The sequence below is a fragment of the Aythya ferina genome (genome assembly GCF_964211825.1).
Source record: "Aythya ferina genome assembly, chromosome: Z".
Taxonomy (NCBI): Eukaryota; Metazoa; Chordata; class Aves; order Anseriformes; family Anatidae; genus Aythya; species Aythya ferina.
In genome coordinates this window covers 36,700,587-36,716,782 of record NC_140299.1, presented here as the reverse complement: position 1 = coordinate 36,716,782, position 16,196 = coordinate 36,700,587, and the positions used below count along the sequence as shown (strand labels likewise).

The 16,196-nt window shown below is 41.4% G+C and overlaps 2 protein-coding genes across 3 annotated transcripts in view; one reads left to right on the top strand and one right to left on the bottom strand.

The window, feature by feature from the left end:
• Positions 1-849: 849 nt before the first annotated feature.
• RPS6 (ribosomal protein S6) lies at positions 850-5,609 on the top strand. Its single transcript, XM_084504905.1, has 6 exons — positions 850-963; positions 1,285-1,416; positions 2,043-2,253; positions 2,618-2,764; positions 4,605-4,762; positions 5,468-5,609. The coding sequence occupies exons 1-6, from the start codon at positions 865-867 to the stop codon at positions 5,561-5,563; spliced, it is 843 nt and encodes a 280-aa protein (XP_084361031.1). The 5' UTR covers positions 850-864; the 3' UTR covers positions 5,564-5,609.
• A 7,067-nt stretch (positions 5,610-12,676) lies between these two features.
• Positions 12,677-16,196, bottom strand: part of DENND4C (DENN domain containing 4C) — a 67,408-nt gene continuing 63,888 nt past the window's right edge. For both annotated transcript variants that reach the window (XM_084504904.1, XM_084504903.1), the window contains 2 exons: positions 15,165-15,229; positions 12,677-14,462 (listed from right to left, as the gene is read on the bottom strand). In XM_084504904.1, the coding sequence (XP_084361030.1) occupies positions 14,326-14,462; positions 15,165-15,229 (202 nt within the window). In that variant the 3' untranslated portion in view covers positions 12,677-14,325. The remainder of the gene's footprint in view (positions 14,463-15,164; positions 15,230-16,196) is intronic.

Here is a 16,196-nt window from a genome sequence, read left to right as displayed (position 1 = left end):
AAGAATAATAATGTGTACGAAACAAGTGATGCACAATGCAATTGCTCACCACCCATTGACTGATGCCCAGCCTATCCCTGAGCAGCTGGCCCTCCCACCCCGGCTAGCCACCCCTGTGTATTGTTCAGCATGACCCCAGATGGTATGGAATACCCCTTTGGCCAGTTTGGGTCAGCTGTGCTGGGTCTGTCCCCTCCCAGCTCGTGCTGCACCCCCAGCCTGCCCACTGGCAGGACAGAGCAAGAAGCTGAAACATCCTTGGCTTGGTGTAAGCACTGCTCTGCAACAATTAAAACATCGGGGTGTTATCAGCACTCTTCTCATCCTAAGCCAAACGTAGCATCCTACTAGGAGGAAAATTAACTCTGTCCTAACTGAAACCAGGACAGTTGTTTAGCCTGGAGTCTCTACAACTCCATTGTTTGTCTTTAAGTGAAAGAGGCATTTTTTTTTCTTCAAGTAAAACTGGAGGGAGCAGCCATACTAAAGAGTCAGCGCAGAGCTTTTGAGCAAGTTTGCGCAAAATTTAACCCCGAACCCCCCCCCTACGACACAGACACAGGCAGGGTTTTCCTCTGGCCATTTATTAGCACACTCGCACAGCGTGTGAGGGGAGCTGGGGGCCGGCCTCTCCTGGCAGGTAACTGGTGGTAAGGACTGGGGAATGGCCTCGGGCTGGGCCAGGGCAGGCTCAGGCTGGCAACGGGAGACTTTTCTGTCGCCCATATTGGCCCCGGCCCAGTACCACCGAGCGTGGGTCCGCCAAGAGGGACAGGCAGGGCCGGAAGCCATCTCCTCCGCTGCCAGCTCCTCTTTGCCCCGCCCCCTTGCGGGCAAACCGCCGCTCGCCATTGGCTCCCCGCCATGGCGCGCGGCGCTCTCGCGAGGCTTGGCGGGTTATGTGCGGGCGGCGGGCGGAAGTGCGGCCTTTTCTGTCGGCGTCGCGGCGAGGGCAGGATGAAGGCAAGGCCGCGCGGCGGGGCCGGGCGGGCCCGCGCGGGGCCCGCGCCGCAGACGGGCCCGGCGCCTGCTGGCGGGGCGCGGGCACCCCCCGGGGGGGCGCGGGGCGCTGCGGGGGGCTGCGGGGGGCCGGATGGCGGCGGATCCCCGGCAGGGCCGCCATGGGGACGGCCGCCGCCATGGGGGCAGGCTGGCGGCTAGGCCTGCGGCTGGGGGCCGGCAGGGAGCCGGGGGGGGGGGGAGCTTGTGTGAAGGGCTGAGCTTGTGTGCAACGCGCGTTGTGAGGGCTTGAAGCTGACCGGCGCTCGCTGTTTGTCCGGTTAGCTCAACATCTCCTTCCCAGCCACCGGCTGCCAGAAGCTGATCGAAGTGGACGATGAGCGCAAGCTGAGGACGTTCTATGAGAAGCGGATGGCCACCGAGGTCGCGGCTGATTCTCTTGGTGAGGAGTGGAAGGTAAGGATCCGAAGGGCGTGCCAGCCACAGCCAAGCTGCTTAAGGTACAAAGCCATTTCCAGGGTGTAGCTGCAGCATTTTAGGGTATTTGCATGGTGCTGGTTTGAAAGCTTCTCTTAAAGTACATACTGAATGCATTCTTCTTAATAAGTTAATTTCTGCTGGTGCTGTCTCCTCAGAAAAGAAAATAAAAGCTATTTTTCTCATTTTACATGTGTATTCATAACCCAGACTTTTATGTTGAATGCATATTTCTGGTTCGTGATGCTTATAGGCTTTGGTTAGGCTTAACGTTAAGGAGAAGAAAATACAAGGATGGATACCATTTAGTTTGATGGATCTTGCACAAAATTTGTAATGGTTAAGAATTTTATTTTTGGATATGCGTTTTTAAAGAAGTAGAGTAAATGTAGATCATATCTTTGCGTGCTGTGTTTCATGTCTGTGTTAAACAAAAATCTTGAACTGTTGGCGTGGTGTTGCTTCAAGAAGCTCTTCATGTCTGCAGTAGTAGTGACTTCTGAACCACTGGCACAGCAGCTGTTCCAGACAGTGTGTTGTGATCTCTCCATGTCTGGGAGTAATAGAGATACGAGCAACTAAAATGTGTGTTTCTGTTTTCTCAGGGCTATGTTGTCCGAATCAGCGGTGGCAATGACAAGCAAGGCTTCCCCATGAAGCAAGGTGTCCTCACTCATGGACGTGTCCGCCTTCTGCTCAGCAAGGGCCACTCCTGCTACCGCCCCAGGAGAACTGGAGAAAGAAAACGCAAATCTGTCCGGGGCTGCATTGTTGATGCCAACTTGAGCGTTCTGAACTTGGTCATTGTGAAAAAGGGTAAGAGCCTGGGTGAAGCAGTCAAAATGTAGAGATAGGCACCAGGGAAGAGCCTGTTTGCCAGAGTTCTGCAGAATGGGAACCTCACAGTCTTAGAGTGAAAATGTATCTTGAAATCCCTCTTGAGTGTTATATTGTAACTTGAAAACTGGTCACTGGTTTCTGAAATGTTTTCATTGCTGCCAGTGGTACCATTGCATTAAATCATCAAAGCGTAGTCAGGGTTGTCGATACTGGCAGGTGTACCCCAAGGATTACCTAGTATTTGTTTTTTATGTATTTTAAATTCAGGACTGTTGATGAATTGAACAGGTGGTTAATAGATGCAGGATTTTTTACCATGTTTAAACTCATTCTCTCAAAGGTGAAAAGGATATTCCTGGGCTGACAGACACAACTGTGCCTCGTCGTCTTGGTCCCAAGAGGGCTAGCAGAATCCGCAAGCTGTTCAATCTCTCTAAGGAGGATGATGTCCGCCAGTATGTTGTGAGGAAACCTCTGAACAAGGAGGGTAAGAACTGAGACTTCCTAACTTTTGCCTTGCTTTCAGGTACTTTTCAGCAGAGAGGTGTCAAGTTTTCTGCATTTGTGGATGAGAAGTTGACACTAATGTGTTTTCCACTTTTCCATCCTCCATTTCACTCTCAATCTCTTGGCACGATTTATTTTTAAATATTTTATATACTCTGATGTTATTGGTGGTTCTAAGAAAATTTGAAAAATAATTTTAATAGAGTGAGGATAAATCAGGGATAGAATGATAGAATGTTTTTGAAATGTTTCGTAGATTCATAGTACCATCAAGGTTGGAAAAGACCTCCAAGATCACCTGGTCCAACTATCCCCCTACCACCAGTATCACCCGTTAAACCATGCCCCTAAGCTCCACGTCCAGCCTTTCCTTGAACACCCCCAGGGACAGTGATGCCACCACCTCTCTGGTCAACCTGTTCCAATGCCTGACAGCTCCTTCTGAGAAGAAATGTCTCCTCATTTCCAACCTGAACCTCCTCTGGCACAACTTGAGGCCATTCCCTCTAGTCCTATCACTAGTTACTTGTGCGAAGAAGCTGAACCCTTGACTTCCTTTCAGGTAGTTGTAGGGAGGAATGAGGTCTCCCCTGAGCCTCCTGTTCTCCAGACTGAAAGATTCATATCAGGTGGACATAGAAAACAAAATATAGAGCAGGTATTGGTAACACTTTTCCCCCATGCTTTTATGACAGCCTGCAAAACGAGCTGTTCTTGGGAGGTCAGTGTTCTGCTGTCTATCTGTCTCTTCTTGCAGTGTTTAATGTCTGGTGCTGTTGCATTTGATCAAAACATGAATGGTGAGGATTTTTAGAAAGAAAGACTGCGGTGAAGTGCAGGCACTAAGGGAAGTTACTGGGTAAAAGGCTGCGAAGCGAATTTTTTTCCATCATAGGAACCATACTGTCTGCTAAAGAACGCAGTCCTGGTCGACTGGTGCAGACAGTTGCTTGTCACTTGAGTAGTGAAATTATACAGATGTTTGCATTCCTGTTTGATTGTTACAGAGTTGTGGATTTGTTTTCTGGGGATGAAACTTGAAAGTCTACGTAGAACTCTGAAGAGCTTTTTAAATCTGAAAATGCAGTAGCTTGGTCTGAAAGCTAAGTGATGGCTTTCCACATTCATTAAATATTTTAGGACTATGGGAAATGATTTAAGACAGACTTGCTGAGAAGCAAGGAATTTTCACAGAACTGGAGGGAGTTAAAAATGCATTGCAGTTGTGTAGCATTAACAAAACACAGTTTTAATGTCTGACAGTAACTGAATCACTTCTTGAAAAACCTGTTCCTGCTGAACCCTGTTTAAGTATGTAGTATGCTAAGTTAAGTTCCGCTTGCTGTTATGGTGATGTTCTCTTTCAAAGTAGTTAGGGGAGGAGGCTTAAGGTCTCTTTGGAAGAAATTTTGTCATTTCTGCCTTTCTACTGAAAGACCTCAGTGTGGCCTTTCAATATTTAAAGGGGGAATATAAAAAGGATGAGTAAATACTATTTTTATTTTTTTTTCAGACATATGGGGTAATGGTTTTGAACTAAAAGAGAGGGGAGATGTAGGCTAGATGGTAGGAGTAAATTCTTCATTGTGAGGGTGGTGAGGCACTGGCACAGGCTGCCCAGAGCAGCTGTGGATGCCCCATTCCTGGAGGTGAGGTGCTCAAGGCCAGGCTGGATGGGGCTTTGGGCAGCCTGGTCTGGTGGGAGGTGTCCCTGCAGGGGGGTGGAACTGGGTGGGCTTTGGGGTTCCATCCAACTGGATGATCTTTGGGTTCCAACCTGGGCCATTCTGTGATTCTACTGACTCATAAGTCTATTCTAGGCAAGAAACCCAGGACCAAGGCTCCTAAGATCCAGCGACTGGTGACTCCCCGAGTTCTGCAACATAAGCGCAGACGTATTGCGCTGAAGAAGCAGCGCACTCAGAAGAACAAGGAGGAAGCAGCAGAATACGCCAAGCTCTTGGCAAAGAGGATGAAGGTACGTGCACCCCTCGTAACATGGCTGTTCAGAGTATCTTGCACTCTAGAAACAAAGGGATTTGATAAACCTGACTGTACACCTAAAATGGTACTGTAGTTAGCTGATTCTGACTAGCAATACCTGAATGTGAGCGTTCATTTTTGCCAGTCCTGGAAGAGTTGAATTAATAGGTCTGGTCTGTTTGTGAGAGCTGATTTTGAAGAAAGTAATGGACAGTTACAGCCTGTGACAATGATAACATTTTTGTGGTAGCAATTTTAGTTTAATTCTAGGTTAACTAGGGTGTGCGAGCGTGTGAGTGATTGTGTAGAGGAATTGCATCCAGTAGCTGGCCTGGATGGAAGGTAACTGGAAGGTAACTTGGCAAGAAGTTGTCTTGAACCTAAAGCAGTAGTGACTGCAGAAGCAATACTGTTACAATGTTTAGCATGGTACTCCAATGTTTTGAGACTCGTGGACTGTAATGGAATGTAGACAGAACTCCAGTATGTTCTGAGCTTGCATCAGTATTTTTTTCACTGCAGTTTTGGACACTGATGATCTGGATTGGTTAGAGATGTGTGTCTCTGTGGGTTTGGGTACTGGTAGCATTTCTTTGGTCTGGGAAGAAGGGAAGCTGGATTCTGCTTTAATGAGTGAAGGACTAAGAGCTTGATAGCATCTGACACAAGATTGCTCATTTCATGCTCTTTTGCTTTTCAGGAGGCCAAGGAAAAGCGCCAGGAGCAGATTGCTAAGAGGCGCCGGCTTTCTTCATTGAGAGCTTCTACATCTAAGTCTGAGTCAAGTCAGAAGTAAAGATGTATGTGAAAGTAAAATAAACCCTTTTTGTGGTTGAATTTAACTGAGAGTCATGTGCGTGTTGTTCCCAGCTTTATCTTAGAAGGAAGAGCAGCCCAGACTAACTGCATCACCCAGACCTAAATGGATCCACAATCCTTGGTCTTGAATCTGTTCTCTTGAGAACTTGCAATGCATGTTCATGCTTTTTGTGAGAAGTTCCAGTTTGTAGTAACTGTACATACATCCTGATTCTTAGAAGCAGAATTTACCTGCAACAGCAAAATCTTGTATTGTGGTTATGTAGTGGTTTAATATTTTTTTGGTCTTAAGTACAGGACAGTGTTTCCAGATGAGGAAGGAACACACTTGGCTTGGTACTGAGCATGTGATGGTAAAAATCTAAAGTCTGGGGATTCATAGAGTTAAGTGCAAGTATTTTGCCATTGTGCTTTTGAAGTTAATACTGAATACAGAGAATGAGTAAGCGGTCTACTAAAATGTTTGCTGTAGCAGTTTCACTCAAGGATAAATGCTAATAACCTGCATGTATTTAGAACCCGTTTTGTGGAGATTTATTAGGCTGGTGGGAATTCTATGATTTAGGAATATATAAAGTATTGGCGATGGATTAAGCTGTGTCTAAATAGATTCTTAGGTGCTCTTAAAATAGTAATCAGGATACACCCCAGTTCTTTGTTCAGATAAGTTTGTGCTTCTATTGCCAATACAGAAGTTAAGAAACTTTAATTTTCTTGTGTGCGTAGCGAGGATATTTAAGCTAGGACTTCACCTGACTGGAAACAATTTTTGAATATCTTGAATGTGGAATCTGAACTCTGTGAAATGGGAGTTGCTGATCTTGGATGAGGGTAAAATTTGCAATGAAACAGGTGCATGTGGCTGAAGTCTCAGACGAAGAAAATTGCACAAAGCAGTTAATCCCAGCTGCCAGTCAAACTTCTATGACAGCTTGACTGCTCAGGTGGAAGAATTGTATGGACTATAATTGATTTGTAATTGGAAAAATGTAAGTAGAAAGTGCAAAGTAAATTGGGTTAACAATAGTATTTAAAGCACAAGTTAAATAAGAATGTTGGCTAGTTTCATAAAGTGAAGTATCTAGATTTTAGCATTTTACATAAAAACCAAGCTGATAATTACAGTGTGTGTTTTTTTTTATGGAGGCCATGTTGGAAGGGTCACTTACTTCTTGGTCTTCCAAACCAGAGCAGCTGGTGCCAAAGTTGTGTTAGTGGCTGAAAAAAGGTGGTGGGATGCTGGCTGTCTTTGTCAAACTGTCCTTGAGAACGCATAGCCCTGTCAGAGCCAGGAAATTCAATTCTTGTAATGCAGAAGCAGAGGCATTGTTATTTAGGCCATCAACAGCTCAGAGGTTAATGAGATACAGAACGCTGTCTGCGTGCACTTGACAGCTTTGCCACAGTAGGATCTGCACTAAAACTCTGCAAGGCCAGCTGCTGTGGGGGTCTTCTAACATCATAGTATGGAGGAGGGGATCCAGTGCACCCTCAGTAAGTTTGCAGACAACACCAAGCTAGGTGCGTGTGTCAATCTGCTCGAGGGTAGGAAGGCTCTGCAGGAGGATCTGGATAGGCTGCACCGATGGGCTGAGGTCAACTGCACAAAGTTCAACAAGGCCAAGTGCCGGGTCCTACACCTGGGGTGCAATAACCCCAAGCAGAGCTACAGGCTGGGAGAGGAATGGTTGGAGAGCTGCCAGGCAGAGAAGGACCTGGGAGTGATGGTGGATAGTCGGCTGAATATGAGCCAGCAGTGTGCTCAGGTGGCCAAGGCCAACGGCATCCTGGCTTGTATCAGAAACAGTGTGGCCAGCAGGGCTAGGGAAGTGATCATCCCCCTGTACTCAGCTCTGGTGAGGCCGCACCTCGAGTACTGTGTTCAGTTTTGGGCCCCTCGCTACAAGAAGGACATGGAGGTGCTCGAGAGAGTCCAGAGAAGGGCGACGAAGCTGGTGAGGGGCCTGGAGAACAAGTCCTACGAGGAGCGGCTGAGGGAGCTGGGCTTGTTCAGCCTGGAGAAGAGGAGGCTCAGGGGCGACCTTATCGCTCTCTATAGGTACCTTAAAGGAGGCTGTAGCAAGGTGGGGATTGGACTATTCTCCCACGTGCCTGGCAAAAGGATGAGGGGGAATGGGTTAAAGTTGCGCCAGGGGAGGTTTAGGTTGGATATTAAGAAGAGCTTCTTTACCAAGAGGGCTGTTAGGCATTGGAACAGGCTGCCCAGGGAAGTGGTGGAGTCACCATCCCTGGAAGTCTTCAAAAGACGTTTAGATGTAGAGCTTAGGGATATGGTTTAGTGGGGACTGTTAGTGTTAGGTCAGGGGTTGGACTAGGTGATCTTGGAGGTCTCTTCCAACCTAGAAATACTGTGATTTCCACAAGCCACTTCTGTTATACAGCTATTTCTTCAAACAGAAAGGTCTTTAGGGGTCTAGTATTATTTTTACTAGGAGATTAGTGAAGTAATTGCCATAGAGGAGGGAGTCTGAAAGATCCTCAATTGTGAAAGAAGGCCTGAAGCACTTGGCCAGTCAACTGGCAATTTCTACTGCTTAAATTTCATTTCCACCTGAAATGTATTTACTTTCATTTTGAACCTAACCCCACAACTATGATTTGAGGCAGGAGGTGCACCAGCATCTCTTGCAATCTGCAAGAGTCCATCACTGTGAAAGCACAACTCTACTTCCTCTACTGCAAAGTCACTGAAACAAAAACAGAATTCCCAGCAGGTTTTAAGCGACATACAGCTGCACACTTGCTCCCACCCACCTGGTCAGGGATGGATGCTTCTCCTGGCCAGCAGAGAGCAGCAGCTCTATCAATAGGAAGCCAGGATCCTTGACTTCCCTTCAGACAAGGTTTCTGCCTGTGGTGGTTTTACTGTGCTAGGCAGTTAAACACCACAACTGGTCTCTCACTCCTCGTCCTTAGATGAGGAGGGGAAGAAGTAAAAGTAAAGAATGACTCACTGGTTGAGATAAGGATAATTTAACTAAAGGGAAAATAATTACTGAAGAAAGATTATTATTAACTAAACAATTTAAAGGGGGAAAAAAAGGAAAGGGAAAAATAAACAAAACAAATGAAGGCTATGTGGAAGTGCAGAGGAAAGAAATTACTCTCTACTTCCCACAAATGAGCGATGATTGACCACGTCCTTGAAGCAAGGCCTCAACGCACGCAGCCGGTGTTCGAGAGGAGGACCGACGTCTTCTCAACGAGAGCCCACCCCTCCCCTCTTCTTCCTGTTTCCACCTTTTATTGCTGAGTGTGACACCACATGGTATGGAATATCCCTTTGGTTGGTTTAGGTCAGCTGCCCTGGTGATGTTTCTCTTCTCACTTTTTGCCCACCCCCTAGGAGGGTTAAAGAGAGTCCTGATGCTGTGCCAGCACTGCTCCGTGGCAGACACAACACTGGTGTGATAACACTGCTGTTCCAGCTACAAGTGCAGAGCACAGCACTGTGTGGACTGCTGCAGGGAAAGTTAACATCCCAGCCAAACCCAGTACGCTGCTTCCAGCAGCCCGTTTTTCATTTTTTTCTGCCTTTATTGGTCTTGCTATGTGTGTATGGCTCACTTGTTGTGCCTTGGAGCCATCCTCTCTCATGAATGAAATCTGCCCAGGACCGTCCTGTTTTTTGTCTTCCCTCTGCCCCGCCTCGACTGCTCCAGCTCTTTCCCACCATTACAAATTTACTGAGATACTCTGCAAAACAATTCAATGAGGCAGTTGAAAGTCTCTGGTTTTGCCCAACTACAAGCTGAATTTGCATTTAAGATTAAATTCTATCAAGCAGGTACGGTCCAATGGTAAAAGAAGCTGAACAAGTGAAATTTCACAAAGGATTTGTACATACTTTATTTTGTGAAATACAATAAAAAATGTTTATTCCTCTAGAATATCTATACAAAATTCAGAATATGCAGAGTGCCCTTTTAATCTCAAGCAACATTTGTCACATGTACAAAACATCATAGAAACACTCATTAATCAAAGCACAGTAAATGGATGCCATTTTTCAACAACTCAAAACAGCCTCTAAACCAGTGCAAATTTTATTGCATTATAGAAAATTCCCCAACTCCATAAATTCATAATTTATTCACACCACATCCTCTCATCCTCATGACAGTTTATTTTAAACTCCTCCTAGGAGTTTAAAATATGTGCTTCTATAAACATCAAACAATCCCTTTAATTTGCACCACTGATTGATGCAGACTGAAAAAAAGGTAAAACAATCCTTTTCTTTCACCATATGCACAATGATATACAGCAGAGTAGGAAACAGAACTACAGTCCAATTCAAAAGTTGAGTTTTAAGATTTAGAAGTTACAAGGGTGTTTCATTTATTTCTTTTAAAGGTCTATGAAGAAAAGCTGAAACATAGAAGGCACTGTGAAGTTTTTATTAGTTAAAAGAAGAAAAAAAAAGGTATAGTTCTGCAAGGTGTCCAGCTTACCATTTAATGAAATGAAGTTACCTGCACTGAAGTAACTTCGAAAAGAGAATGAGTGGATTCTTCAGTTACTTGTATTTAATAATTTGTTTAAAAAATATAATTTCTATGATCTAATTTGATATACACTTTGAAAATGTGCACCTATGTTGCAGTTATTCAAGGGAAGCAGTAAATTCAAAGGAAGGTGTATTATTCTAACTGCAGCAATACAAAAAGCCATTAATTCACAGTTACAGTGGAATAAAAGTACTCATTAACATAAGTGCAATGTAGCTTGAGCTTAACCGATGTGAAATTCCACTAGTACTAAGACAAAGTTGTTTGCAAAACAAACTGAGTTTAAAACACACATGCTGATTTCAATACTTTCTATCAAACTTCTGTTTTCTAAGCTTGAATTATATAGAATGTGAAGACAAGATATGACTATAAGTAACATACAGATGTTTCTATTAACATGTGAAAGCTGGTACCTTTTACTGTGCCAATACTGCAGCCATATCAGTCCTCTATGCACACCGGGGTTTCAAAGTTATTATAGGTTGGCAATGTGCCAGAATATATTCACAATAAAAAATCTTTCAGAATCCTGATTTTAAAACCTTAAAGACTCCTATTTCTTTGTTGTTTTAATTCTTAAAAAAAAAAAAAAAAAAAAACAGGCAGTTTGACACGCAAGTTGTATCTAGCTTTCATAGCTAGGGGAAAGGTGCAAGATAATATCTTCTCAGCACGACTAACAAATCGAATGTTCTTAGGGCAACAATTCAAGGAAGCTTCTCTGTGATATTAGTTATTCCAATACAAACTTTCTGACTTCTTGGGCTTACTTGAAAGTTCATTAAGAGTTTGCTCCCACATATGTACACAGTTTGGTTTGTACCCTTATTTTGTGCAAACATCACAGGTTTTGAATGGAATATTGATCTATGACCATTTTCTTCAAGTTTATAAAACATGTTCAAAAACCCAGCTTCTCCTTGAGCGCTAGCTGCTAAGTAGCTGTCAGACTATACAGAATATTTAGAGGCAAGGATGCTACTTTTTCTGCTTCAATTAAGAGGAAAACAGAATCAAGACCAAGTTTATCCACCTCCCTCCTCCCCAGTACCCTTGTCCAACTCATTTATGCATTATGGATTCGAATAACCAAGATTTGGATTACCAGGAACAGGAACATTTGTAGGCAACTAAATTATTCCTACAAAGCCCAAGTAGTTTATGCTGTTACTAACTGCAGATAACAATGTCTTAGGCCTTTACTGTCCCATGTTCAGAAAGACAGGTGTTTGAAATGAACTCATACGAAGCTTTTGGAGACTTTTCCCCTCTTTAGTTTTAAACAGATTCTAGAGTGTATGGGTATTGAGCCACGATAAGCACTTTTCTTCAGCACGATTGTAGTGCTTTTAGAATTTGAATTAGAGAAGTCTGCATCTCACAAATCTATCTAGGAACACCTGCAGCCTCCACCTGGTTGTAGGAGACCTAATAGTCAGACGGAGGAACAGGAACTGCCACCATGCACTTGCAAGGAGAGAAAGCAACTTAACAAGTAAACAGTTGATTCCCATTCCTTTCAAATTTTTGTGAACGTGTCTTGTTTGTGGTGTTTTGCTTTCTTAAAAAGAATCTCCTTATCATCTGAAAGGTAACTAAATATTTTCAGAATTCTCCTTTTTAATTTTAATTATGGATTTCACTTGAGAGCCAGCTGAGTAACAGGCTATTGAAAACTATGCATTAGCAATCAAAATTAAAAATATTAAGTGCTCACCTTTGCCTTTACGTCTATATTAAAAGAGTTAGTATCAGTAGGCATTTAATGATTTCAAATAATTCCATGCAGAACTTCTACCACTCTAAAACTGAGTTACATACAACAGGAATAGAAACTAATTTGTAGTGTTCAGAAACATCAATACACAGGAGTGTAAAGCAAGTTCAGCCATCTTCAAAGATGACCTGAAATCATGCAGGCATCCTTTTTCCTCAGGTAATATTGTTTTCTTTCCTAGTTTCCGTATGTATGTACTGTAAAGCCTGACATTTAGCACTAGATGTAGTAGACACACTCTACCCTGACTGTTTCTACTATACTATTTCCCAATTAATCAGTATTTTCATCACCAAGTAAGAAGGTTGTTTTAAAATTAAGCTTTATTACTATTATTTATTTCTGTATTACTTACCATGGTGTAAAAACAGTCTGAATATCACCAGTTATGTAGAACAGGACTTACTGGACATATTTTTCTTTTTAATGAGCTGGGAGAATTAAGGATCACTAAAACTTCATTCCTTGTAAGTTGAGTCACAATCATATGGTTGTTTATCCATTCAATACTCAAAATTATTCGTGTATGGCTGTACATTTAATGTCAGTATACAGTTTTAGAGTGAAATTTGCCCCTTTTTCTATGTAGAGGAATTAAATAGGAAGAATGCTTCAGAGAAACATTTTGTTTAAAAGGATGTAACTGTGCATGTAAATTATATAAAAGAAGAAAAAGATTAAGTATGAAGAATCAGGCTCAACTCTTCCATTGTGATATAGGTCTGATATCAGCAAGCAACTGTTCATAAACCCCAAAGAATAAAGAACAAAAAAAGAAGTCATTGTGTTCTTCACTTTTAATTGTTGAGACAGCACAATATTTTCATCAGGAAAGAATCTGTCCAGGCAATATCCCCAGTATTAACTTAGGATCAGCACTTTTAGACAAATGCAAGGAATCAGTCTATTATGCAAACATATTTTGTCACAAATAGTGCAAATCCTTTGTTTCATTGTTATAAAAAAATGCTTTTGATGTTTTAGCTGGAAGTGGTTTCAGACAGATTTTCATCCCTCATCATTTTCAAGAATAAAAATCTTTAAGAAAGGCTAGTATGAAGTAAATACATTCATACTCAGATGGGATTATAGTTTGAGCTATGCTCCTTTACCATGCTACCAATCTTTCTCTTCTTTCTCCAAGAATCATTCCATTAGAAAAGCCACTCAGTTAAATTTCAGCAAAAACAAAAAAATGGAATAAATCTTGTCATATTTCTCAAGTAACAGAAACATTTAAACTGTAGACCCATGTCCAGGCTCTTCTTGCCAAGGATACGATTACTGTTGTACACTAAATATGTGAGGTGAGAAAGCATCTAGTTTACAAGATGCAAGCTAACGATGGATTTATCATCTCTTCAGATCATTCATTCAAGCACTTCATTTGTGTGAAGTCACACCTTGACGACCACAATTATAAATACGTTTTAACTGAAATATTAAATTTGGACTAATCAGTGCAAAACAATTAACCCACAGGCTAGCATGAAATCATGGGGGAGGGCAATAAAGAGATCAAGGAAAATACATTTTCAAAGCATACATGCATACAGTATAGAGCATAATGTTTTCAGACAGCATCTGTTTGACAAACTTTCTCTGAATACTAATGTCTAAGTTTCCTGTGTAACTTGTAGAAAGCCATTCATTTCCAAGCAGCTAATTGGAGAAACCTATAATTCTCTTGCAGAAAACATCAGTATGTTCACAGGATCTTCAATTTGTCAGGATAGAGTATATAGGAAATATGAATGCAAGTTTCTAGATTTTATGACTATAGACATACATTACGAAAAAGTGAAGTCAAAGATCATTTTGAATACTGAGTGGGACAAGGATCAGGACAATGGTAGAAATTTTAGGTGCTGTGATCTGAAAAAGGCAACTTCATTGCAATTTCCAAAACAAGGACTCAAATATTTACATTCATACATATATACTGCACAACAATGCAAAAGGTCATTTTAAAGAAGTACTGAAGTACCGAAAGAACCTAAGCATTATGCAGCAGGAAAGGTCTTTCACATTAAAATACACAAATATTGAAGGCCCTTAAGAAAGTCACCAACTATAGGCTCCTGTTTAATTATTGCCTTTCTGAACAGCTTGAGATTCTGGGGAAAGATTTGAGGAAAGAAAAGAACAAATACATGCAGGAAAGAAATTGCAGATAAATCACTGAAACCAACTCACCCTATTAATATATTTTAAAAACATTTTAAAATCCTTTACACTCTCTCATGAGATGAAAGACAAGGTTATATGCTGTAGATCAATGAAATCACTGACAAATTGCTCAGTTATCACCTTCTAGGATTCAAAAGTATATGTGTATATATATATATATATATATATATCCCCATACTCCTGGTTTGTTCACCTACTTTTGTCTTGCAGAAGTTTAGTTCTGTGCTTTCCTCTTTTTTATATAAAAGGTGCTCCAAAGTACTTCCTACAATACTCAACTCTGCTGCTTGGTGGAGCATCTATTTTCTGCATCTTTTCAAGATCATCCTTTGGTAGATTTTTATGTGCAAGTCTGTATTCACTATCAAAGACCTCTGAAATAGAAAGAGCATTGTTGAAGTCATTTAAGAAACCATGTACAGAGAACAATACTGTTACTACTAAAATGCTTTTGGTCATTTTTATATAATAAAAAAATGATTATCTCAAGTTAACTGAACTAGGTACTCATTTGTTTTGCTTTTTTTCCCCCAAAAAATACCACCTCTCAGAAAACTCGAAAAGCATTTTCAGGCTGTAATGTCAAAAAGCATTGCAGTGGAGGCCCAAACTGCACTGTGTGGCTCCAGAATATTTCCTATCAGATGCCACAAGGGAAGGGAGTCTCCCTTGTTTGCATAGTGCTAAATAAATGCTAGAGTAGGGGTCAGCAGGAAACATTGGCAAGCAGGTGTCTAGAAGACACAGAACAACACTACAGGGTACGTGGGTCAGAGAAGATAGGCAAGAGTGGGAGCAAGTTTTCAGACATAAGGCAAAGCTTTAAGGTAATAACCTTTGTTTAAAGTAATTACTTATTTTATTCAAAGTGGAAATTAACATCCCCATCTGGACTAGATTTTCAGAAAAGGAACACCTATGACAGCAAGGACCTTTTCTCTAAAAATGCAGTAATTGAACAGTTACTCATCGATCAAATGCTGAATTTCTTCACTAGTTTTCATACAAAGTGTACACATATTTTGTACACATACCACATTATTATTGTTATTATTATTACTACTACTACTACTTACCGATGTCAATGTTCTCTCTTCCAAGAGACACCAGAGAGAGGAAAAGGATTTCTCTGTAAAAACTCCTAGGAAATATTGTGAAGGATAAATCAGTGGAAAAATAACTATTCACAGTTTAGAAAGTCACTGTTCAAGAAGTTAATCTTCCATTATGCTCTTTCTGTAACTGTACTGTTATCTTGCTTGTGGAGAAAGCAATTGATCTACATGATCAGTAGCTTAAAGTTTTTTCATGCCTGAATATTTTCCGTAACATGGGAAGTTATATTAACCACAACTCCCAGCAGTTACAATGCCTATAAAATCTCCCTGCCAAATACACCACAGAAAGCCTCCAGAAAAACAAGAAACGTAAAATACAGCACTAGTTATTTATTAACTAATTCCTGTCTGAGGATTAAGGACAGAGAACAGGCTTATTTCAGAGATCAGCCATACTTTGTTACTTGTTTCAGAAAGCCATGATCTATCTCAGAACTGGTACTACTAAATAAATGGATATTAAACCTTTCCTTGTGGAACTGATAAAGATTCTTCTTTACGCAGATTAGTTCTTTTGTTTGTTTGTTTTTAGTACTTACAAACCACAGGAGCAAAGATTAACTTTACATGATTGACTCTTGAACAAACCTTGCATCTACAGTAATTTACTCCAGACTACATGCTTTTGCATGAAAACCTTTTTGAATTACCGTGCAGATTGCAAGATGTACAGCATTATTTACAAATCCCAACTTTGCTTGTGGATCCACTTTTATTAGCTAGTACTCCAGATTGGTATAATTTCCATAGCTGTATTTAGGTTGTTTGGAGAACATTCCAGGTACTGCAACAGGATGCTGTGCACTTGGACTTAATCTTCTAGGTGTGGAAACAACACCCAAGTCTATGTAATCAGTACCCATGGTTTGTTTGTTTATTTGTTTTCTTTTTCTCTTTTTAATTAATTTTAAAATGCTCACTTTGATTAAATAATCATATTTATCCATTTGATTTGGATGAATTTTGCATCTGGCAACAGAATACATTTTT